The 23,620-nt window shown below is 47.0% G+C and overlaps 1 protein-coding gene across 11 annotated transcripts in view; it reads left to right on the forward strand.

Annotated features, from left to right (window-relative positions):
* Positions 1-23,620, forward strand: part of LOC140599790 (adenylate cyclase type 1-like) — a 271,616-nt gene that overhangs the window by 37,782 nt on the left and 210,214 nt on the right. For 5 of the 11 annotated variants that reach the window (XM_072764981.1, XM_072764984.1, XM_072764979.1 and 2 more), the window contains exons 1-2: positions 17,090-17,485; positions 18,541-18,757. The exons of 5 other annotated variants lie outside the window; for them this stretch is intronic. In XM_072764981.1, coding sequence (XP_072621082.1) covers positions 18,709-18,757 — 49 coding nt within the window. In that variant the 5' untranslated portion in view covers positions 17,090-17,485; positions 18,541-18,708. One more of the 11 variants, XM_072764980.1, reaches the window with a different exon arrangement.

A 23,620-nucleotide genomic window follows, 5' to 3' on the forward strand; every position in this document is an offset into this window, starting at 1 on the left:
AGCAGATCCTTAGCTAGAAGGTGTTGATATTCTTTGAAGAAATCAATACAACAAAACCTTCGAAAGTGTTAGAAGAAGTTACCAAAAAATCAAAACCTGAGCTGCAGAAAAGAAAAGTCTTGTATCTGAGGTGACAAACATAAGGGATGCAATTTATGTGCAGGAAAGCTGGAAGCTCTCGATTGGTTGGGGCCATAGAGAGTTTTGACAAGACAACAGGATGTGCCACTTTTGTTTTGTAGGGAAGTGTCTTTTGTGACCATCATATTTGTAATTGGGTTTTCCGTTGGTTTTGGCGGCAACAATGTTTGCCACTCCTCTGGTCTAACTGGACAGAGACATACCTCGCTCCTGTTACCACTAGTCCATGTGTGCAGTGCTGTTGTTTGGCTTTGGAAATGTGAACTTTGTGGATAAAACAGGGAAGCTTCTCTGGCATCGAGTGGAAAACAAAGAGCCCACACAAGGCTCTGTAGGGATGGTGTGTGTGCATGCGTGCGCACGAGATACTCTCATAACAGGAAATATACAGTACTCAATTTCATCAACAGTAGCTCAAATTTAGTTACTGGAGCAGTGGTTTCAGTGAACACTGTATTCTCTGCTTCAGGTTTTTGTAGAAGCGACTAATTTGGAAAGTGTAGTTCCGTGAAGAACTACAAATTCATTAGAATATAGCTGACCTCCCCACAACGTGGGGATTAGGGGTCTCGACAGCATCCCCCAGCACAGCTGAAAATCCATGTATGATTTTTGATTCTGCCAAAACTGGACTGTTAGTAGTAGCCCACTGTTGATTGGAACCTTACCGATGATATAAACAGTAGACTAATATGTATCTTACAATGACGTGAGGTGGGGAAAAGAGAATGTTATTAAAATCATAAGGAAGCGGGGCGCCTGGGTGGTGCAGTCATTGGGTGCATGGGCGATGCCGTCAGTTAAGTGCCTGACTCTTGGTTTTGGCTCAGGTCATGATCTCATGGTCTCTGGATGAAGCCCTGCATCGGGATTCATGCTCAGCAGTGAGTCTACTTGGAATTCTCTCCCTCTGCCCCTCCAACTTGTGTACACACTCTTTCTCATTCTCTCTTAAATAACTAACTAAATCTTTAAAAAAAGAAAATCATGGGAGTAAAGACATGTATGGTGCTGTACTGTATAAAGAAGTGGACCCACGCAATGCAAACACATGTTGTTCAAGGAACAACTGTACTCTTACCTTTTATATATATATCTCCCACTTACTAAACTGTGATCGTTAGACAGCCATCAGCAGTTTTCCCTAAGGCTGATGACCTCTTTTTTTTTCTCTCTCCTACTCCTAGTCTGCAGAACAGGAATGCTGCCCCTCTCTACTGCATTAGTGAGAAAAGATCTCTGAGGGCAATTTAGAAGACCTGGTGTCTCTTTCCACGCTTGCCCTTTCCAAGCTGGGTCACCTGTCCTCACTCCACGGGGCCTTTGTTCTGTTACGTGTGCTTGAATAGTAGATGGTGGTCAAGGAGTGTCATACAGTACAATCGAGTTGGAAACCGCTGAGCGCACGACTTACACGAGAGCCAGCCCGCCCCGGGTCCCCTGCCCTGCGTGCCCGCTCTTTGTGGTGCTCACCACCTTGTGACATGTTACAGATTTATTCAGTCATTGTCTGTTCCACCCCCCGAGGAAGACCAAACCCTGTGGATGGGGGCAGACGCCTGATGTGTTTTGCCCATCGCTGTGTCATCAGCGCCTATGTCAGAGCATGTCAGAAACCACATGAGGCTCACGGTGAATGTTTCTGGAGTGAATTAGTTATTAGGATCCAGACTGTATTTCTGGGTAATAATTTAGAGGTCACTAAAACCTAAGTTGCTATGATAAGGGTTTTATGTGTCTGTCAGCCGGCTTTATGACGTTCTTTGGTTTGCATGAAAAACTCTATTCCTCCTACAGGATAGAATTCGAAGAGCAATTTATATTTAGAAGATGTTTATAATAAGCCTTATGGGCTCGGTTTATCGTAGTGGTCTCTTGTTATTCAAATGCTATATTTTCTCAAATGTAGATTGTACAGTTGTGCCTGGGAGGCGTGTGCACTGCATGAAAGTAGGATCTGTGAGGCGCTCTAGCCATCGTCACAGCGTATGGTATTCCTGTAGACACTTACTTAAACCACAAAATATTGGCACATTGCTTTCTTTCTTAGCAGGTAGAAAATGTACATGATAATAAAAATGTTACCTGATTGAAGAAATTTAATTTATTAGTTTCACAATGAAGAGTCTGACGATGAGAGATGTGTCCTAAATGGCTACCTACTTATGCCTCATGCTTATTATATGTGTCAGATTGAAATATTTCCCATCATCCTGGTAAGTTGAGGAGTAAGGCCCCCCTGAGTGCGACCCGAACACAAGGGCATGAGGCTTTGCTCGAGGTGTGGTGCATGGCAATTAGTCCTTTCTGTTTACAGTCACTCCGGGGTGGGGTTCGGGTCTGGAGTGATATCCTCTCCTGCCCTGCCTTCTGTGCTGTTTGTAGGTGGACACATCCCACATTTGTCATTCTCCCACTGAATTGTATATCCAACTACTCATGTAACCTCTCCTCCAGTTTCTGCAAAGAAACATGATCTCACCAACTCCCCCCGAACACACTCATCTGTTTTCTTCACCCCTATGACTTGACTGCAAGGCTGTCTTCCCAGTTACTCAGCCTCCAGACCTCAGACGTGTCTTTAATTCCTTGCTGTCTTTCAAACCCCCATCCAGTGCATCAGCAAAATACCTTTTATCTTGACCTTCAATATAGATCCAGAATCCAGCTGTTTTCTATTATCTCCACTGCTAGATCCCAATTCAAGAGACCATCTTCTCTTGCCTGAATTCTTCAGAAGCCTTTTGTGGGGTTTTCCTGCCTTTCGCCATGCCCCGCTGTAAGATTCTACACGGAGCAGCCATCTCGATCCACTTAAAGCAAAAGTAAGATCCTATAACTCTTCTGATACCATTTGAAGGCTCACCCAGCTCAGTCACTGTAAAAGCCAAAGTGAGGATGGTGGTCAGAAGGCCTACGTGATCTGTCTGCCCTTCCTTGTCTCTTTATCACAACCTCTATGTCTGCCTTCCTGACCACTCTGTGTCTTCCTTTACTGTTTCTCAGAAATCCATACAAGTGCCCACTCTTGGACTCATTCTAGCCGGTTCCCTCGCCTAGAAAATTCTTTGTCTCGAATTTCTCTCAGAAAGCCTTCACTTGCTTCAAGTCTGTTCCCAGAGGTAAACTGTTCATGAAGGCCTACATTGATCATTTATTCTAACTGTAAATCCCATCTCCCTGGCACCCCTCATTTCTGTTGTCCTGCTCCATTTTTTCTTTGCTACACGTCTCTTTCTAAAATGCGATGTGATGTTTTGTATTCGTTGCTAATTACTGGTTTCCCACTCTAGAAGCTTCACCAGAGCAGGAACTTTTGCATCTTTCTGTCTCTGCTCTACCCAATGAGGTGAAGACCGTGCTTTACACAAGATAATAGCTTATTGAATAATTGAACAAATAAACTATAAGATACAGAATTTCCACTCACTCCTTGGACAGATATATTGAGTGCCAACGATGTGCCAGTCCCTGTACCAGCCATTGCCATACAGTAGAAAGCAAAAGTCCCTTGTACCCACGGAGCGTGCTCACGGCCTATCCAGAGGACAGTCACTTTAGAAATATTCATACAAACAAGTGGCTCCAGGAAAAGTGGGAAAGGTGCTATGAAAGAAAATGACAATGTACCATAAAATATCATAATGGAGAGAAGTAGCTTAAATTGGAGGTTCAGGGAAGACCTCGTTAAAGAAGTAACATATCTGATGAACATTGTAAGGCTAAGTTCCTACATAGGAAATCTTAATAGCAATTGAGATGTTGAAGAATGTAAAAAAAAAATGTTGATGGGAGTCTCCAAAATTGAGAAAGATTGAAAAATGGTCAGGGCAGGTGGAACATAATTAATAGATAGGAGAGCAGCATTAGATGTGACTAAAGAAGTCAGCATGGACTAGATCACACCAGGCTTTATTGGCTCAGAGGGTTTTGATTTCATCCAAGGTGCAAGGAGAAGACTTTGAAGAGAACTAATAAGCAAAGTAACAACATAATGATGTTTGGGGCTTTGCACTATTAGGCTACCTGTTGTGGGTTTGGGAATGATTCAGAAAAGAACAGTTAGGGACACCTGTTGTGTGTGGGGGGCTCAGTCGGTTGAGCCTTTGCCTTTTGGCTCAGGTCAGGATCCCAGGGTCCTGGTATCCGCCCTGCGTCAGGATCCCTGCCCATTGGGGCGTCTGCTTCTTCCTCTCCCTCTGCCCCTCCCTGCCCCGACTCATGCACTCTCTCTCATCCTCTCTCTAGGAGATAAAAGTCGTCTTTAAAAAAATTGAAAGACTTGAGTTACAAGTTGGAAGGCCACCCAGAATGCAAAGATATTAGTTCTAGTGAGAGATGACAGTGGGACATACAAATGTGACCTGGGTGCTGACTATAGAGAAGAAAATAATAAGATGGATGTAAAGTATATTTTAAATTAGAACGGTCATGGGTTAGATGTAGAAAGAGATATGGCTGCCTGGTTTCAGTCATAAGCAAATGGATGGATTCAGGTAGATAGAAATGTTGGGGTGAGAAACAGATAATAACATAATGAATCATTGACCACCTTTGTGGGGAGATGGGGATTAGGAATCAGATGATGGGGATCCCTGGGTGGCTCAGCGGTTTGGCTACTGCCGTTGGCCCAGGTCACGATCCTGGCATCCCGGGATCGAGTCCCACGTCAGGCTCCCAGCATGGAGCCAGCTTCTCCCTCCTCCCGTGTCTCTGTCTCTCTCTTTCTCTCTCTATATCTATCATGAATAAATAAATAAATCCTTAAAAAAAAAGGAGATAAAAAAATTATGTCCATTGTTTGAGGTTAATCGGGTTCATTTTGGTGATCATCCCATAGTTTATACATGTTGTCCCGTATTGTCCCAGAAGGCTCTGAAAGAGTGCCTGAGTCTCACAGTTTTGCACGGAATGAACACAACGGGCTAGATACTTAAGGCACGGAAAGCTTGTGAGATGTTGTGTAATATGCATCATCCTGAGTATCTCTTTTCATCCTCACAACAGTAAATGTAGAGTCCGTCTTCCTCAGTTCTTGTCTTCAGGGTCTGGGCTTGGAAAAATCTCCACCTGCTCTTCCTTTATTTTCACTGTGGGTTGTGATTTTTTTTTTTTTTGAGTCTGGGTAGACCAGATGGGACCAGGTGAGGAGCAAGGATTTGGCCTACAGCAAAGCTTGGGAAGGAATGTAAATATCTGTAAATATCGCGAGCCCTGAGAGGACAACGCCCACAGCAGAATGTCCATGTGAATGAATCACCGACACGGCAAGCCTGGGCACAGGACAAGGGTAGGTATTCTAGGGGTCCAAACTTGGCAGGGGACACAATGAGAAACGGGGAAAGCATGCAGCTGTGAAAGGTGTCCCCACAACAGGACAGCCACAGGCGAAGGTGGTATTCAAGAGTTCGGATAAAGGTTGGCACCTCATTGTTTTGGAGAAACACACTGAGAATGCAGTTTGGGTAGCTAGGATTGTTAAGAGGCCCATGTGATGGAACAATCAGAATATCCTTGCAGAGCCGTTTCATCACTAGTGTTCAGTGCCCTTCTTGAATTCCTGGGTGAGACCAACAGATGTGCACCAGATGAAGCCGAGCCAAGCCCGAGGCAGTGATGTGTACCGACTGTCGATTATGGTATAGAAGGATTCCTCCGGTGAGCCTTCACTCACACCTACTCCTGGGTCGAGCAGTTTCTTGTTGCCTCTGCTGCATTGTTCAGTTTGACACCGCATGGACTGGTGGTCTCATCATCGTCTTTAGAGTTCAAAGACTCAGCCAAATGCATAGGTAACATTCTACTTGCTCTTCTCTTACTTTTAATCATAGAAGTTGCCTAAAAATGTGACTAATGTATTCAAGGCCTTGAAGAGTCATTACTGAGAAGCTGAAACAAAGGTGAAGATCCAGAAAGACCGTAACTTTCTGCTTCAAATTCCGCGTGTCTGTTTCTCATTGACTTTGCGTGCTATCAAATCACAACGACTGAGGCTCCCGGGAACCATTGAGCAAAGTATCGTGTGTCATCTAAGCTGGGATGTATGTTAAACACTGCATTATCACTTCGCTAAATAAGATAAGATGTCTTTTTTTCCACATCTGAAGCTAGATGTGGTCAGATTCGTCTACAAATTCCAAAGAACATAGCCTAATACCAGGTACTATGAGCCCGTTTCAAAGCCAAGGGTGAATGATGTCTGGAATTTATGTCCCTGCCAGTTTCACACATCTTGGAACGATATAGTTCCTAACAAGGTAGAGATTAGCTGTCACAGCCTTTAAGTGGCAGTTTGGTACAAAAGGACCATGGTTTTTGTCAGGTTTAAGCTGATCGGTAGTGAACTGGAAGAGAGGCCAGTCAAAAGTTGGTCGAAACAGGCTTTCATTTTTTTTTATTTATTTTTGTTGAAACCGGCTTTTAATGGGCTGCGCTCTCTGGCTAGGTTATGCAGCCCGCAGGCAAGGGAGAGAGCAAGGGGTGGGGGTGTCGCACCCATGCCAACTGCAGTGAGGTCTCTAAAGAGTTTTTTGTGGTAAGATGGGGGCAGGGCGGCATTCCAATTAGGGCAAGGGTTACAGGTCTTGGTGTGCTAAGTTAGGGTTGGGCAGCAAGGTGGCCTTATTGGGAGGTTGCTGGCCTGGGGTCAGCCGTTTTGAGGTTCCCAGTCTCGCTGGCCCAACATTCAGATCTTTTTGTTATGTTATAATGGGGCGACGATTCAGATCCGGCTGCTTCCTGCTGATTTTGGGGCGTCGTGGTGCCTGTCGGAGGTGGGCAGGCCAGCGTAGGGATATAAAACAAGTTAGTTGATTGATAACTGAGATATTTCGTGGATTCCTTCCTTGATGATTCGGAGAAAGCAAGGGGCCACCATTAATAGTATGCCAAGGATCAGGAGTGGGCTTAGAGAGAGGAGGAGCCATGTGGTTAGTGGGGTCTGCCACCATTGGGGTGTAGTTGGGCCGACAGGGTGATACTGTGTTTGGAGAGATCCCGACCTTTGGCGAGGATGTGGAGATTGGTTTCCACTCCACCTGTTTCGTTGATGTAGTAGTAGCGATCTTCATTGAGACACGTACAAGTTCCTCCTTTCTCGGCCGTGAGGAGGTCCAAGAGACATCGGTTCTGTAGAGCTACCTGGGCCACCGGGTTTATTTGGCGTTGTCGGGAAGCAAAAGACTCTGCCGGAGCTTCGATAGCCATCTGAGGCCTCTCGGATAGGTCCCTGGAGGAATCTGCAGACTGGAATAAGGGCCCCGTACCCAGTGGCCACCAGGGTTGAGGCCAGGGAGACCCCGACAACCAGTGGGAGAAAGATCACTCGTTTCTGCTTTTCCGGGGTGGGGGTGGGGGCTGGTGAGGAGGGCTACTTCTGCCTGACTATAGATGGTTAATCGCGGAACTTGGGAGACAGGCAGACAGGAGGGAGGCAGAGGTATTGAGAGATTTAGATATGGAGCCCTGGCACCAAAAGAATCGGCCAATAGCAGCATGATGAGAGGTGACTTTTGACCGGGTGACGTTGCACAGGGATGAGTTAGGGGCGGAATAACAGAAGGGGAATTGATGGTTGAGAGGGTCAATAAATAGGGCAAGATTAGTGAGAGAGGGATGAGGCAGGCGCTGGAGGTGTGGGTGCGGGGCTGGTGCAGCTGAATGCACTTGGGGAGGGGAATGGCCACAAGGGGAGTTTTGCCTAAAGAGGCACAGATGAAACGGTGGGACAGATTGCCCATGCAGGAAAGGCTGGCGAGGGAAGTGCCTTGTTGGATAAGTTTTATCCAGGAGGAGGGGCCCTGGTCCTGAGTTGGGTAGGCCTGTAGGTGGGTGCTCCTGGAGTACGGGTGACTGAATCCACATGGGCCCGCAGGAGGGCTCTTAGACGAGTTAGGGAAGGTAGGTAAGTAAGATAGGAGAGGAGGAGGTGATGTTGGAAGATTTTAAGGGAGCAGGAAGGGCCGCCCCGTAGAGAAGCTCAAAGGGACTAGGCCCGACGGCCCTCTAGGGGTGGCTCTGAGCCTTCTTAAAGCCAGCGGGAGGAGGGTCGGCCAGGACAGGTGGGGATTCAAGAGTAAGTTTGGTGAGATGTTCCTTGAGAAGGCCGTTAGCCCACCCTAGGTTACCCGAAGACTGGGGGTGATATGGGATATGGAGTTTCCAGGTAATATTTAGGCTCTTGGAGTCTTGCCTGGTGATGCTGGAGATGAAAGCTGGGCCGTTGTCAGATTGTAGGATCTCCAGGAGGCTGAATCTCGGAATGTTGTGTTCGGTGAGTATGGTGGCCGCCACATCCGCCATCTCCCGAGCTGTGGGGAAAGCCTCTGCCCACCCTGTAAAGGCGTCCACTGAGGTTAATAGGTAGCGAAAGGATTTATTGGGCGGCATGTGAGAAAAGTCTGTTGGACCCTTGCTCACGGGTGCCAACGTGTCCCGGTGGACGCCCCAGAGACTCAGACCACAGACAGGCAGATGCAACAAGCAAGAGGGTTTATTGAACGTTTGCGCAAACGGGCTCTCATCCTCAGAGGGGGCAGAGCGCCGATTAGCAATTACAGGCATCTTTTAAAGGCAAAGAAAACGCGGGAGTAGCATAGCATTCAGGTTATGACGTGATTGATTTCTTTGAAGGTCAACATGACCATGTTCAGGGACTTTTCCAGTCAGGGCGAGGTGGGGGATAGTTTTCCTATCTCAGAAAAACAGAATGTTTTTGTTGCTTGAATTTATGGGAGGCACCTGGATGGGCTGTCTCAGGGTTAGGCCTGGTCCCACTCCCGGGGACGGGGGTGTGGGGTTTCTTCAGTCCAGCTGCCAGTCCTTGCCAGGTTGGTAGCTGTGGAGCTGGTGATTGGGTCTTGGCCTGCGAATTCCCCCTTGAGCATTTACAGTGGAGCAGGTTTTGCAAGACTAATCCACCTCTCTAATTACCTTTTGGAGATGTGGGTAGTAGAAAAGGGGTCCTGGGAACTGGTGTAAGGCCTTGGGACCTATGTGTAGGGATTGGCGCATGTCTGAAATGATCATAGGAGCTAAATGGTTTGGAAGAGCGAGTTTCTTCTGAATGAAGATCCAGTCTTTTTCCCTGGCTATTCTTCCCATCTCTTTTAGTGTGTGAGTTTCCTCATCTGTGTAAGTGGGGGGAATGTGGTGTGTTGAGGAAGAGGAGGGGAGCTGGTGAGGAGCCTAAGGCAGTGGCTTGGGCAGCTGAGTCGGCTTTGTTGTTGGCCCGGGACACCGGGTCCTTGGAGGATTGGTGTCCATGACAGTGGACAATGGCTACTTCAGTGGGAAGGCTGAGGGCCCCTAGTAGTTTTGAAATGAGGGGCCCATAGATTATGGGGCTTCCCTTGGTTGGAAGAAGCCTTTGCTCTTGCCATAGGACAGAATGTGTATGTGTGCTGAGGGAGGGATATTTGGAGTCCGTGTCTATGGTAGCTCGTTGCCCTTTGGACAGGCGAGGAGCCCTGGTGAGAGCTCTAAGTTCTGCCTTCCGAGAGCTTGTCCCGAGGAGGAGGGAACTGCCTCTAGGATGGCGTCTAGGGTAACGACGGCCTATGCTGCGTGTCTCTGGCCACAAAGAGTATTTGGTCAGGGTTAGGGAAGGGCTGATTGGAAAGTCCTGGATGTGGAGGAGTCAGCTCTTCCAGGAGTTGAGAGCAGGGATGGCAGGGTTCCGGGTTAGCAGAGGGGGTAGGTAGGAGGGTAGCAGGACTTAGCCGAGGAGAAGCTGATAGATAGATGTCAGGATTTTCGACGAAGAGGAGCTGGGCAGGAAGGGATTCTAAGGAAGGAACGTGAGGCGGAGAACCCATCCAGGCTGCAAGAGAGGAGGGGGGCAGTCCGTGGAATAGAGGAGGTGCCATCAGTTCCCATCACCGCTACTGGAGAGGGGAAGCTGGTCCCCGAGTAGGAAGGCACAATGGAGTCGGTCGCCCCCGTGTCCAACAGGAAAGAGATGGGCTTCCCCGCTCCCTGGAGCAGGACCCTGGGCTTGGCCTGGGTTAGGGGGTGTCCGAGTCTGGGCCCCGTCAGTCATCGTCCAATCCGAGTCGTTGAAAGGCTGGACTTCCCGGCTCAGGGTTTCCTCTGTGTGGAGGCGCCGAGGATCCCCCGAGACCCGGGCAGGCGGATTTCCAGTGGCCCATCGTTCGACATTGAGGGCATTGCCGCGTTGGCTCCTTGGGATTGGGACATTGAGGGGCCATTGTCCCTCTGTGCCGCATCTGAAGCAAGCCCCAGGCAGGGTTCGGTTGGTTCCTGCATTCTGCGGGCTCATGGAGCCCGCTGGCCGCAGGGCTGCCCCCGAGGCTTGGGTCTGGAGTTGGACCTTCTGCTGGAGCCTGGCCTGCCTCTTAAGTTCAGCCACTTCCTCTCGGGTGTTAAGGACTTTAAATGCCATTTTCACCAGGTCGGGCATGGGAGTTTGAGGACCCTCCTCGGTCTTTAGTTTTCTTCGGATATCGGAGGAGGACTGATAACCACTGCAGTGGTAATCCATTTTAGCGCCTCTGTAAGGACCAGTGCGGGGGGGATCAGGGTGAGACTCTGGAACAGTCCGCGTAGGAAAAACATGACTTATGATGCTGGGAGTGGCATGCACACGGAGATTTTCTTACCCTTTAAGTTTCGTGGCAGAAGTCTCTCTTTTTATTCGGGTCTGATTCATAAAACACAACCCACTACGTAAATTTCTCATGAGAAACTTTCCATGAAATGGTATAAGGAAAGAGGTCTTCCAGGTGTTTCTCCCGCAACTTCTGAAGTTCTGCGTTTTCAAGCGTGACCTGTGGTGGTTGATTTTTCTTCTGTTTTCCTTATGAGGAGAACATTTTTAAAGGAGACTGCATGATTCAGAGCTGTTTTATGAAAGTTCCTTAAGAACGACAAAATGAAAAGAAGGAAACCATTTCCTGTAGCTTCACTCTGAGGGACACAACCCCCCTGTCTCTGGCTTGTGACGCTTCCACGGCGCACTCCTGCAAGGATGGGAGCTTGCTGTCTTCTCGCTGGTCTGTGGTGGGATTAGGGATGACCCCCGTGTGAATCTGACAGCGGGAAAGCTCTCGTAAGCCCTGGTTTTAATCTGGTTCTGAGTTCACCTGTGGAGTCGTGCCGAAACGCAGGTTTCGTTCTCAGCTTTGTTCTAGGGGTTCACTAGCTCATGACAGAGTTCAGGAATTGGGTGAGTAGTAGTAAGGAAGCCGTCTCTGTTGGATGAAAAGCGTCTTTATGATCTCCTATCTATGGGCTCATTTTCTAACTTACGAAGCACCGTCAGGGAGTCTTGTGGGCTCTCAACCTTCAATCCGTTTTCACGTAAGAACGACTTTTGCTCTGAACTCCCAGAAGAATGACAGGACGTTTGGAATTTCTGTTTAGATTTCCATAGTGTTGCTGCTTTCAAAGCAATTTTTATTCCTTACTCAGCCTAATGGTTTCTACTTTTTCTTACATATGCAATTGAATTTAAAGTTTTTTTTTTAAATTTTTTTATTTATTTATGAACTCACAGAGAGAGAGAGAGAGAGAGAGAGAGAGAGACAGGCAGAGGGAGAAGCAGGCTCCATGCGCCGGGAGCCTGACGTGGGATTCGATCCCGGGTCTCCAGGATCGCGCCCTGGGCCAAAGGCAGGCGCTAAACCCTGCGCCACCCAGGGATCCCTGCAATTGAATTTAATATAGGAATGCAGTTGACATCCAATCATAATGCTCATTTGTTAGTTAAAGGCTATTTCAGTCTATAACACTTTGATCCCTAGGAATTTAGCTGTGGTTTTATGAGTTTTCCCATATGATTGCCCACAAATTTATATGTTGACTAAAATTGTAACAGGTTTAAACTGTCCAAACAAATTACTTAGCAATTAAACCTCCAGCAAAATTGTAATTCATTTTAAATTTATCACAGAGGTTTGATGCTCTTTCCGAGCAAAACAACGGGACATAAGGGTGACATACAGAAATTCGGTATTTTGCGTGAACTGTTCCCGACAGGACAAAAACATTCCCAGCACTGGGCACAGCAAAGCCTTCCACTAATGTGAATTAATTTTGTAGCGAGGGATCACTTGGGAGGATTCCTGCTTTTGAGTTTTATCCAGGTTTCATTCTCTGAAGCACCCTTTCCATAAATTTGTGTTTTATTCCTAATTTGTCGTACTTCACCTTTTGATATTTAAACGATTCACGTGCAGCTAACTGAAGTCGCGGTGGTATTCGCTTCTATATCAGGTTATCACCTGCTACGTTGAGAATTGCAAAGCCAGAGCACATTACAAAGAGTCAGTTGGACTTTGATACCCAAAATTGCATTTACGAGGTTCACACTCCTTTGTATTTCACCAGATAGAGACAGCAACAGTGTTCTCATGTAATGTGTGCTTCAGCCTCTGTGCCAGAATTTATAGTGTCTGGATTTTAATATGTAGTGTTGATCTGTTAACCAAAGTTGTTTTGTTTGGTTTAGTTTGGTTTGGTTTGGTTTGGTTTTGTCCACAGAGGCATGGACACCTGCTTCTGGTGAGTCTTTACGCTGAATATACATACTCAGTTTGTCGCTATGTATGTATGTATGTCACTTTGAGGTTCTCTCTCGCCAGTGTTACCATTCTTTTTTTTATTTAAAGTTTTTTTTTTTTAATTTCTATTTATTTATGATAGTCACAGAGAGAGAGAGAGGCAGAGACATAGGCAGAGGGAGAAGCAGGCTCCATGCACCGGGAGCCCGACGTGGGATTCGATCCCGGGTCTCCAGGATCACGCCCTGGGCCAAAGGCAGGCGCCAAACCGCTGCGCCACCCAGGGATCCCAAGTGTTACCATTCTTGACAAAAAAGACAGTCTTTGTGTTTGATGTCCTTTCTGGTTTGTTAGCCAGGGTCTACCAAAACCATTACTTTTTGATGACACTTCAGTTTTGGCCCAGAATGTCACAGTCTGCATTGAATGCCTCATTTCATCGATCCCTCGTGGCTTTTAATTAAGTTTAGCAGCATTTGAAGATTTTCTTTCACTAAGGGGATTCAGAGGAATCAGAGTCTTTCTCTACATTTTTTAAGTCATTCCATAAAAATATTCCTGTGACGTAACCTGAACTCAAAACGCATTTCGTCAAAAGGGAGAATTAATCCGGTTTGATGAGCAAGTTCCGAATTCGATATGCTTTGTTTGATACTTGGTCCCGATGCTACGCGTCCCGTCTTTCTGTTGTAGTTTTGTGTTCCCGTGCTAATTTTGCATACGTCCTTGCTCAGGAGTCTGGGGATTAGACTGCATTCTATCCCTGTTATATGTCAGCTGGTATTTTCATTATTTTCATCTTGCTTGCTTTCAGATTTTCCCCTCCTTCCCCAACTTTTCCAATTGTTGAGGCCTTTTATCTTTTTTTCTTGCCTGCTTTCTGGGAGTTTTGTTTAAGGGAAATGAACCTCTTGCTTCTTACAATTTATGTTTTCCTAGCCATCTTATGGCCTTCCTGATTACTTAATTTTCTTAGGAAGATGAGCAGTTAAAAAGAAAACAAGATGAATATATGTTTTTGTTACTGTGATAGGGAAAAATCTTTATCATTTCTTGTCGAAAGCATTCTTCCACCCCAAGCATTTTACATACTAAAATGAATCTGTTGCCTATACGGAATGGAAGCCTAGCATAGCAGTAAATGTTTCCCTCAGAAATACAGTTTTTTACTGATTGTTAGCCATTTTGATTTCATTTATTAATGACTTTGTCACTGATCAGAAAACCTTGAGGTAGTATTTCTGTTTACTACGTTGGGAAAAAAATAATTAGGATCATTATTTGTAACTCCAACATAGCTTGTTAATTTTCAAGTTCATCGTACCAGAATATGTGCATGCGTGTGTGTTTGCAATCATATTGATGTTTCAGAGTGTCTTCCTAAAAATTTACAATGTCTATAGATAGCTATTTCAACATTTTGTGAGGTCTTACTTTTCTTTGTTCTTTTATTACAATAACAGCCAGTAAATAGCCCATACTTTTGGTTGTGTCCTATAAGAATTTCTGCTTGGAATACTTGGAAAGAATAATGCTAGTGTTCTACGAATTTTGTCTTAATCATCAATTATCAACTATTTTTTAAACGATTTTTATCTTGAGTATGATAAATATCATGTAGTCAAAGACTGTTTAGTTTAAACATATAATATTCTTCGGTCGATAGTTTATGAGATTCATTTCATAGAACTGTCTTTATGTTTCCTTTTTGTGCTCAGTGTCCTTTTGTAGAAATCCAGATTGACTACACTGTGCATATATTTAGAGCATCACAAATGTGGGCCATGAAAAGGATAATTTCATGGTATCGGTGAAACTCTGGATAGAATTTTCTGTCCTATCATCTGTCAGAGCTTTAATGTGTTAACTTTACATTTCCTAAGTATACTCAGTTATATCCTGAACCGGAAAGGTCGTTGAATATATGACACCTATAAGTCCATACCTATCGAAACTGTAATTAAGATGCACTTTGCCATTTTGACCAAAATGTCATAACAGCAGAGGCGCGCCTAAGTCTCTTAGTGGGTTAGTGCTTGATGTCATTGAGAGCAGTATAGTCGAGAGTAACCCTGGTCCCTGAGCCTCACATGAAAACACATTCTGTACCAGAGGGTGGAGTACCTTTCACTTCTTCTCGACACCTCTTTTATTTTTTTAAAGATTTTTATTTATTTATTCATAGAGACACACACACACACACAGAGGGAGAGAGGGGCAGAGACACAGGCAGAGGGAGAAGCAGGCTCCATGCAGAGAGCCCGACCTGGGACTCGATCCAGGGTCTCCAGGATCGCGCCCTGGGCTGCTGGCAGCGCTAAACCACTGTGCCACCGGGGCTGCCCTCGATACCTCTTAATATGGTGCTACTCACTGCAGAAATGACAGAATGAGCATGGGACTACTCTGTAGGCACAGTGAACATATCCCAAAGTCTTCAAAGTGCACAGTCCCTTCAGGGTAGTAGACTAGCTGTGTTGTGTTACCTTGGGACTGTATGTGTCAGTCGGCGGTAAATGACTGAGATCATGCGGTTTTCATCAATATTAATACTTATCAATCAGTAATTTCAGAAAGCAGTGGGTACTGTGGAGGAATGATGTTGGGTGACAGGCAAGGAAGTGACGAAGCGTAGGGGGGAGTCATGGCAGAGGTTAGCGGTTGCAGATAGATCTTTTGCAGAAGGCAGCCCCTGAGCGTTTTGTAAAGACTTTTCTTTGAGATAGTCGTGGACTCCCATGCAGTTATAAGAAATGACACAAAATATTACCATGCAGAGTACCGTAATACACACATAACCAAACTGAAAGTCCGAGCATTCTTTCTGAGGCATTTAGAGTCGAATTTTGAATGGGGAGAGGGATTATGTCAAAGAGCATTCCAGGTGGAGGGAATAGAGAGGTGCCGATTCTGAAGTGGGAAGACATTGGGGCATTGGCTTCACTGAGCAGGGCCACTGTGGCTGTGACCCTTGCATGAGGGAACGAGGGCTTTATGAAAGGTTGAGCAGCCAAGCCCCTGTGTCTTGCAGGGTCGTGACGGTGGTGGTGTGAGCCTTGTGTTCTTTGTGCAAGCAATCACACTGGTTGTGCTTCAGCAGAGTGCTCAAGATCTCCCTCCATAATTTGTCAAAACTGTCACTCCCTCCCCATTTTTAAATTGGACCTCAAACATTTTCATCTCAAGTATCAATAGTACAGGATGGAGTTTCTGGTGGATGGGAACAGTTGACCTTGTAAAAGTATGTTATATCTCATTGAATATGTATCTAATAGAACGTTACTACCATGATAATTTGATGCTATTATCCCTTTGAAATTTACCTGAGCTCTCCGTTTTCACTGTCAGAACAATTATATTTGCTTTTCTTCTTGAACTCCTGTCTCTTTCATTTCCTCCATAGATTTTATTTTATGGCTTTATAATGGGAAGATGTTTTAATAAGTATCCTGTCATTTTCCTGTGTGTATGTGTGTACATGTACAGACCCGTATATATACACATGGAAGTAAGGTTTCTAAAGTTTTAGTGTCTTTGGCTACAGTATGCTAAGTGTGAAAATCGGTCAGAACGAATTGTTATCCTAAATAGTACTGATGCACAATTGATATAAACGGCAAAATTAATAGTATGATTGGTAATTTTTAAACATGAAATATAATGCCATTGGGATGCCTCTCTTAGGAAGATGGAGAGAGAGTTTATAAAATTTCAGTTCATGTACCCATGAATGAATTCTATGACCAGGGTGATGTTAAGTCTGGTGGAAATTAATAGTAAACATAAATGATATGCTGTGGGGCTTCGAAATGAAGTTTGAATGATTATTAGGTATGTTGTTTGTATATTATAAATGTGTATAGTATGTCTTTACAGTAGGATGAATTACACTGTTTTTGAAGTTCATGTAATGTTAACAAGGGCATGCTAGGAATGAATAAGCAGGAAGGTGCTTACCTTCCTGATGAGGGGGTAGATATATGGGCTTAGTAAAAATCTATAGTACCCGATATTCTTTGTGTAAAAACTTAATGATACTGTTCCTCTAAGTTTGAATAAACGTTTAAGAAAAGATATATCTTATGTTATATAATATTAAATATATGTGTGTGTGTGTGTGTATATATATATATATATATATATATATATATAATCAGTTCTGAGAAAGGGTTCTTTTACTGACTTAAAATTGGTCTACTGGAAATTCATGTAGCATCTTTCACTTCTTCCTCCTTGCAATATCACAGAAAATACATAACTTAGACCGAGGCATGTGTGAGTGGGCGGGCTCTGGCTCCTGACTCAGCATTGTGACTTTGTAGATAGCGTGTGTGAATTATTTCCCAGGATTCTTTTCTTCTTTTTAAAGCAAAACCTGAGGTAATTTCATGCTTCGAGACAGTATAGGTCTTTGCATAGGCTTTCTGCCTCGGTGAGTTGAGTTTCCGCTGTCTCCAGCCTTTCTTTCCTGTTCTCTTTGTGCGTGGCTCCCAGTCAGCCTGATGCCCTTCCCTGATGATCCTTCGGGATTGAGGAGGCAGGATCTCTCAGCAGGAACCGCCACCACTCTCACCATCCCATCTTCACTGTCCCTGAATTTAGGGCAGATGAATTTAGGCCAGGTGGCGTGTGTCTGCTGTCATGCTCCTCTTTTTATGGAAATGAACGCAAAGGAGGAGACTGGATGTTCTGTCCCAGGCTCAGTGACGCCTTGACTTTAGAAAGGCTTTGTGGTTAACAGGGGATTCTGTGGTGTTCCAGTGTCTTTTACCACTCACTGTGGAGCACAGTACAGGAGGAGCAAGGGGGAGGCCTTCGTTCTGGTAAGTGACAGAAAAGCGGTGATGGGGCAGGATGTGGTGAAGGCGAAATGGCATCGGGTGCTACCTCAGGAGCTTTGGTCAGCTTTCAGGGACAGGAAGGACTAGCTGAGCCAGGGATCAGGAATCGACAGCTGTAAACCATCTGGACCTACCTGCTGTCTTTCAAAATTCTTCACGTGCCCTAAGAGTGTGTGGAGGTCATGGTCCGAGTCGGAAGGTCGTGGCAGAGGGAACGCACTGGAGCAGGGAGAGCGCTGAAAAGATCTCGTTCCAGGAAGAGATGATGGTGGTGTGGACCCAGGTGCTAAGAGTGGCCAGGCAGACGGTCAACCCTGAAGGCACAGCCGACGGCCCGGCCTGAAGGATGGATTGTGGGATGGGAGAGGGGGAGGGATCAGGAAAGAAGTGGGCTGAGGGCATGTGGGTACCTTTAAGGGACGTGAAAAAGACAGCCTTCGGGAACTGAGACATAGATGATGGGTTGGCAATACTCTCAGGTAGATGTCCAGGTGGAGGTGTGGACGGGGAAGGAAGTACTTGCGGAAGGAAAGGCAGAGGCCCGGCCTGAAGGTACGCCTTCGAGAGGTGTGGTGGCCTGTAGCTGCAGCCTGCACCTCCGGCGGGTGTGGAGACGGGGTGCGAGGTAGAGGAGCAAGCCTTTGGCGGTCCTCCTGCAGGTCAGGTGAAAAGGATGGAGGCCGCAGCAGTATCACCGAGGGCAGCTTGTCAGGGCAAACGGTGGACTGCGGACGTCTTAACTCTGAGTAACAAAGGGCTTCAAGGAGGGACTTAATATTCGTGTCCAGGATTATCTGTAACATCAAGACAGATTTAGGCAGTCACATTCATAGCGAGCTTGAATTGGAGTTTGTTGAACTGGATGGTTTTGGGAGATTCCATCGTCTCCTGAGCCCTGATGTTCTGTAATGTCAGAACCACGTGTCCAGATGGTGCCTGGGCCGTGTCCCACGAGGTTTGGTCATTGTGGCTTTTCTTTTACTAGTCTGAGGAACCCGCAAGTCTCTTTTCCTCTGTCCGTCCTCTCCTCTGTCCAGTCTATCCACAGGTCATTCGGATGGAGCAGGTTAATCAGGACCAGCCGCATTTACGTTTCCTCACATGAGCTACTAGGGTGCGAGTGAATCTCGAACCCCCTGCAGTGTGCTGCTCTTGCGTATTGTGACGGGTTCGGTGCCTGGGTCCGATGGTTGAGGCCCTGCTACATGACTTCAGGACTATTTCCCTTGGGTGGTCTCTTCTATGATCCTCCCGGTAAGAGCTGTTTTTCCAGTCTCTTCCTGCCAACATATTCTTACATGTTTATGGCTTGGAGGTAGTTTAAAATAATGAAGCCTTTATTCCATGATTTATCCTCTATTTTTATATATTTAAAAGATGCTCATTTCACGGTTGGTATTTTGTGCATCATGAACTCTCATAGTTACTCATTTGGGAATTTGAGATTTTTTGTATTTCAGTATATAGTTTCGTAGTTTTTTAATCCATTGCAATGTTGATGAAATTGTCATAGTTATTCACTTGTTTTATCATTTAACTATTAAAAAAGATTTATATTTTTTCTATTAGTGATCTCACCACTTGATCTACTGAGTTGTCTTCAGAGAATTCATTAAGATTATGCAATGAAACCCCATACGTGTTTTAAAGTCTAATCGTATTGTATCATTATATCCGTGGTCTTAAACTGTTAGCAGAGTGAGAGAAAAAGTAAATAGTGTGATTTGATCAAATGCCGTGTTTCCATCGCTCTCGCTCACTGCGTCGAGCAAGCGGGGTTCACGGTTTTCCTGTTTACTTGTCACTTTAACTTGGTTACACCGCTTTATTCTCTGTCCCCTGCAGCTTTGAGTTGGTCCCCACCCCCTTTATTTTCTGGTCTTTAATCTTTGCATATTATAACTCTTCCATCATTCCACAAGTGCTCACGCCTCCTTCTCTTTGCATGAAGCACTATGGTAGCAGAGTGTTTGCCAGCATCACCGTTGTTTCAGACCGCTCTGGGCCTGTGTCTTCCTTCCATGATTTGGGAATTGTGAGGCCTTTGGCAAGGAGCTTAGAGTTTCTATGTGTAAAAGGAAGTAATAATAATATTTAGTTCAGAAAGTGTGAAATTTAAATAACGTGTCGTAAATTTTTGAATACTTCGCTGACTACTCAATGCGTTACCTAAAAGGTTTTTTAAAAATCTGATTCAAATATACTATTTTCTTCCAGTCTCCCTCCAAACCCCAAATGGCCAGAACTTGATTTTCCCCTATTATGTTTCTACACGATGTACTGTTCTTTTGAAGGCGGTGTCTCTTCCCAACCCTCACCCCCCGCCACAGCTGCTTTTCGGATTTCCCTTTTGTTTTTGTTTTTCTGTATTTTGATGATCACGTGACCTGTGTGTGATGCGTGCCTGTGTGTACATGTGCACGCGTGTGCTGTGTGTGCCTGTAAGCGCACATGTGTTTTCATTCTGCCTCTTGAATATGGGGGTTGGTGTCTTTCTTCAGTTTGGGATCCTTGGCAGTTCTCTCTCTGGATGTTGCTTCTGTCTCTGTCCCTCTTTCCCTGGGACCTCAAGTACAAGTATGATGGGCCTTTTGCAGTGGACCGTGTGTCTTCTGTTCTTTTCATTGCTTCTTCTGCTTGCTCTCCAGTTTTGGTATTGTCTGTGTGCTCTGTGTCAGAACCCACCAATCTTGTCCTTTCCTGTGCCATCCGAGTTTTCTGTTAAGCCATCGATGAATGCTTGATGAAAGATAGTTTATTTCATAGGTCTAGAATATCCATGTGATTTCTTCATATGCATTACACTCTTCTCATTCAGTTCTCCATCTGTTGCATCCACTTCTGTCCATCTTGTTACCTGTTTCTCTTACCAAGATGATCTTACTTACTTGACAGTCTTTGCTTATTTTTATTCTGAATTATTGGTTGCATTTTCCTTCCCATGTACGTTTCTGGTAATTCTTTGGATGTGTGCCTAACACGGTGAATGAAAGAACATCGAGGGCCAGATGGTTTATTTGGTTGGTCGATAGTCCCTTCTTCTCTTTGGTGCATTGAGCTGGCCGTCGTAGCCCCTGTAATTTGTCCCTGTTTTACCCCTGTGGACACTCTGTGTTTTGATTGAGACCCACTAGGCAGAAGCAGGTTCTTTGTCCTCAGCACTGGAAGGCCTCACAAGCACTAGCTAGTCCTTTCAGGGATTTGGAGCGTCATACTTAGTCTTCTGCCCCATGCAGCTCAGTCGTCTGGCAGCTCCCACGTGGGTGGGTCTGTGCTTGTGGGAGACCCGTTCTCGCTAGCAGAGGCTCATCCCATCCCGTAGGTACTGCGAGGCCACGGTAAGCTTCGCTCGGTCCCGTCCCCTTCACCTCCCACCTTGCCAAAGTCCTATGGGAACGTCAGCGTTGCATCTGGGCCTCCTTGAGTTTCCAGTGTGTCACTGTATGGTGGTGGTGTCCTCTTATCCCAGTGGAGCTGATGTCCTGAGCTGGAATCGGCAAGTGGCCTGGGGACAGAATGGTGCCCCATCATCAGCCTCCCCAGGGAAGGGCTCTCTGTCCTCTGCACGGATCCTTTACCTAGCTCTGGTCATCTGACAGCTTCCTGACTATCGCCAGGAGCACATCTGTGCGTAACCAGCCTTTTCTGGTTGTTAGGATGGAGGCTTTGGCTTGCACCATGTAAGTATGTGTGTATCTTCTCAGGAAGCATAAGTCCCTGATTTAATAAAAAGCTTAGAAATTGTGATTTGTTAATACCTGAAAGATGGTGGTGAGCAAGTTCTTGGTAACTGATGATGCACATAGCGAGTGCCCCATTCCTGCTTTTTTAATTGGATGCAGAGTTCTTTCTTCACTGTACACAAGAATGTGTGATTTTTTTCATTCTTTCTTTTAGATTGTGTTCAAATTCCAGTCAGTTAACATATAGTGTAGTATGAGATTCAGGGGTAGAATGGAGTGATTGATCAGTTGCATATAAGACCTAGTGCTCATCACTTCACATGCCCTCTTTAATGCCCATCCCCCAGGTACCCCATCCCCCACCCACCTCCCCTCGGGTGACTCTCACTTTGTTTCCTGGGATTAAGAGTCTCTTATGGTTTGCCTCCCGCTCTGTTTTTATCTCATTGTATTTTTCCTTCTCTTCCCCATGCCCATCAGTTTCGTTTCTTGAATTCCACATATGAGTGACCCAGAGGGCTGACACACCCAGCCAGAGAAGCAGGGCGCCCGGGGCGCAGGGCAGCCCTGAGCCAGCAGGTATCCCCAGGACTTTACAGCAGCTGCTGTGGGAGGCTGAGGTCGGGAGTGCTGGGAGGCAGGAGGCGCGGCCGAGTCCTGGCACCTTCCCCACCAGAGGTCTTCTCCCTACATGCAACGTCGGGCTGCCCCAAACCCTACACGCAACATGTTCGCCAGATGCCCATGCGCCTGGGGGTTGAAATGGCAGGGGTCCGGAGCACCCTGGGTGAAGGAGGACCCCAGAGCTGTGTGGGGCCCCACGGGCCCCTCTCCCGCAGCCTTGTGGCTGCTTCTGCAGCAGAGCTCCTCTTCGCTGGGGACCCGCCCCCCAGACCAACAGACAGCTGAGAGGTGGCCCCCGGGCTCCTACGCCTTTGAGCTCGAGCACGAGCTCCTGCTTGGCAGCCCCTCCGTGGCACCTGCCAACCCAGACCCTCTGCAGGCCAGGCACATGATGGAGGGCTCCTAGGCCCCTGCTGCGGGCTGCCAGGAGACCCCGCCCCAGGCCACGCGATGGCCCTGACCTGGGAAGCTTCCCAACCACCGGCCCTGCAGGAGAGCCTGCCCCAGACCACCAGCCGCCCCACCGCTATACCCATACCAGGACCCGTCCTCGGGGAGAAGCGCCTGGGCTGTTGGGGATCGGTCGGCAAATGACGCCAGGGGCCTACCCCCTGACCTGGAGAGCGTCTGCTGGTACCAGTCCTGTGGCACACAGATGGCAGAGGCAGGGAGGCCCCACTGGAGTAGCGTGCGGGGGGGTGCAGTCCAACTCCAGCCTCAGGGTCATGCCTTCCTCTGTGGCCCTCACACCGTGTTTGCATGTAAACGTCCCCGAGTGCATCCGGCTCTGGCTAAACCGCGTTGGAAGCAGCATGATGGAGAAGGCGGGAGGCCCGGCCTGGTTTCCTCCTCCATGCTAGCCAGACGGGAGACCACCCAGCCGGGACAGCCCCGCCAGGCTGCTGTGCCTGCCGGCCTGGCGGGGTGACACTCACCACGTACCCCCCTCAGCTTGGGCTCCAGTATCCGTGGGCCTGGTCCCCTCAGGGCTATTGGAACACACAAGGCTGTACCCAGGTCCGGGCTCAGCGGCAGAGGGCAGGCCAGGGCAGCTGTTGGGCTGCACGCATGCCGACCTCCGTAGGCCAGCCAGCCCTCAAGAATCACATCCAGGAAAGGAAGTCGGGGTGGGGGAAGGGGAGGTGGGCGGGGGGTGGGGGTGACGGGGTGACGGGCACTGATGGGGGCACTTGATGGGGTGAGCACTGGGTGTTATTCCATATGTTGGCAAATTGAACACCAATAAAAAGTCAATTTACAAAGGAAAAAGAAAGGAACTGACACATGTTTCCTAACTGATGGGAATGCTAAATCCCAGTTAGATATTAGCAAAAATTCAAGATATAACATTTTTCCCATCGATGTTCCAAAGAATAAAAAAAAAAGAATGACACCCAGGGAGAGCCCCTGGTGCTTGAGCAGATGGCTGAGCGGAGAGCAGAGCCTGAAATGACGGTGTAACCCCCCCCCCCACTCACCGAGGCTGGGACAGGTGCCAGCGGGAGGCCCACGGGAGCGCCAGCCTGCCTGTGAGGCAGACCCGGGTGGCTGTGGGTCTGTCCTCATGTGGGCAGTCCTGGGCACACTTCCCTCCAAACCGCAACTGCCGCCTCTCACACACTTCCTTTCTACGTAGAACATGGAGACTGTTCTCCCTCCACACGTTTTGGGGCAAACTGTTGAAAGATGGGACCTCTCCTCCCTGGCAGATAATCTCTGGTCCTGGGCACTTGTGCGCTAATGTCACCAGGCATCCTGCATTCACTCGAGAAGCGTCGCCAGAGCCTGCCCACAAACTGGGTCCCCGGTA

Source organism: Vulpes vulpes, chromosome 7 (genome assembly GCF_048418805.1).
Source record: "Vulpes vulpes isolate BD-2025 chromosome 7, VulVul3, whole genome shotgun sequence".
NCBI classification, from domain to species: Eukaryota; Metazoa; Chordata; class Mammalia; order Carnivora; family Canidae; genus Vulpes; species Vulpes vulpes.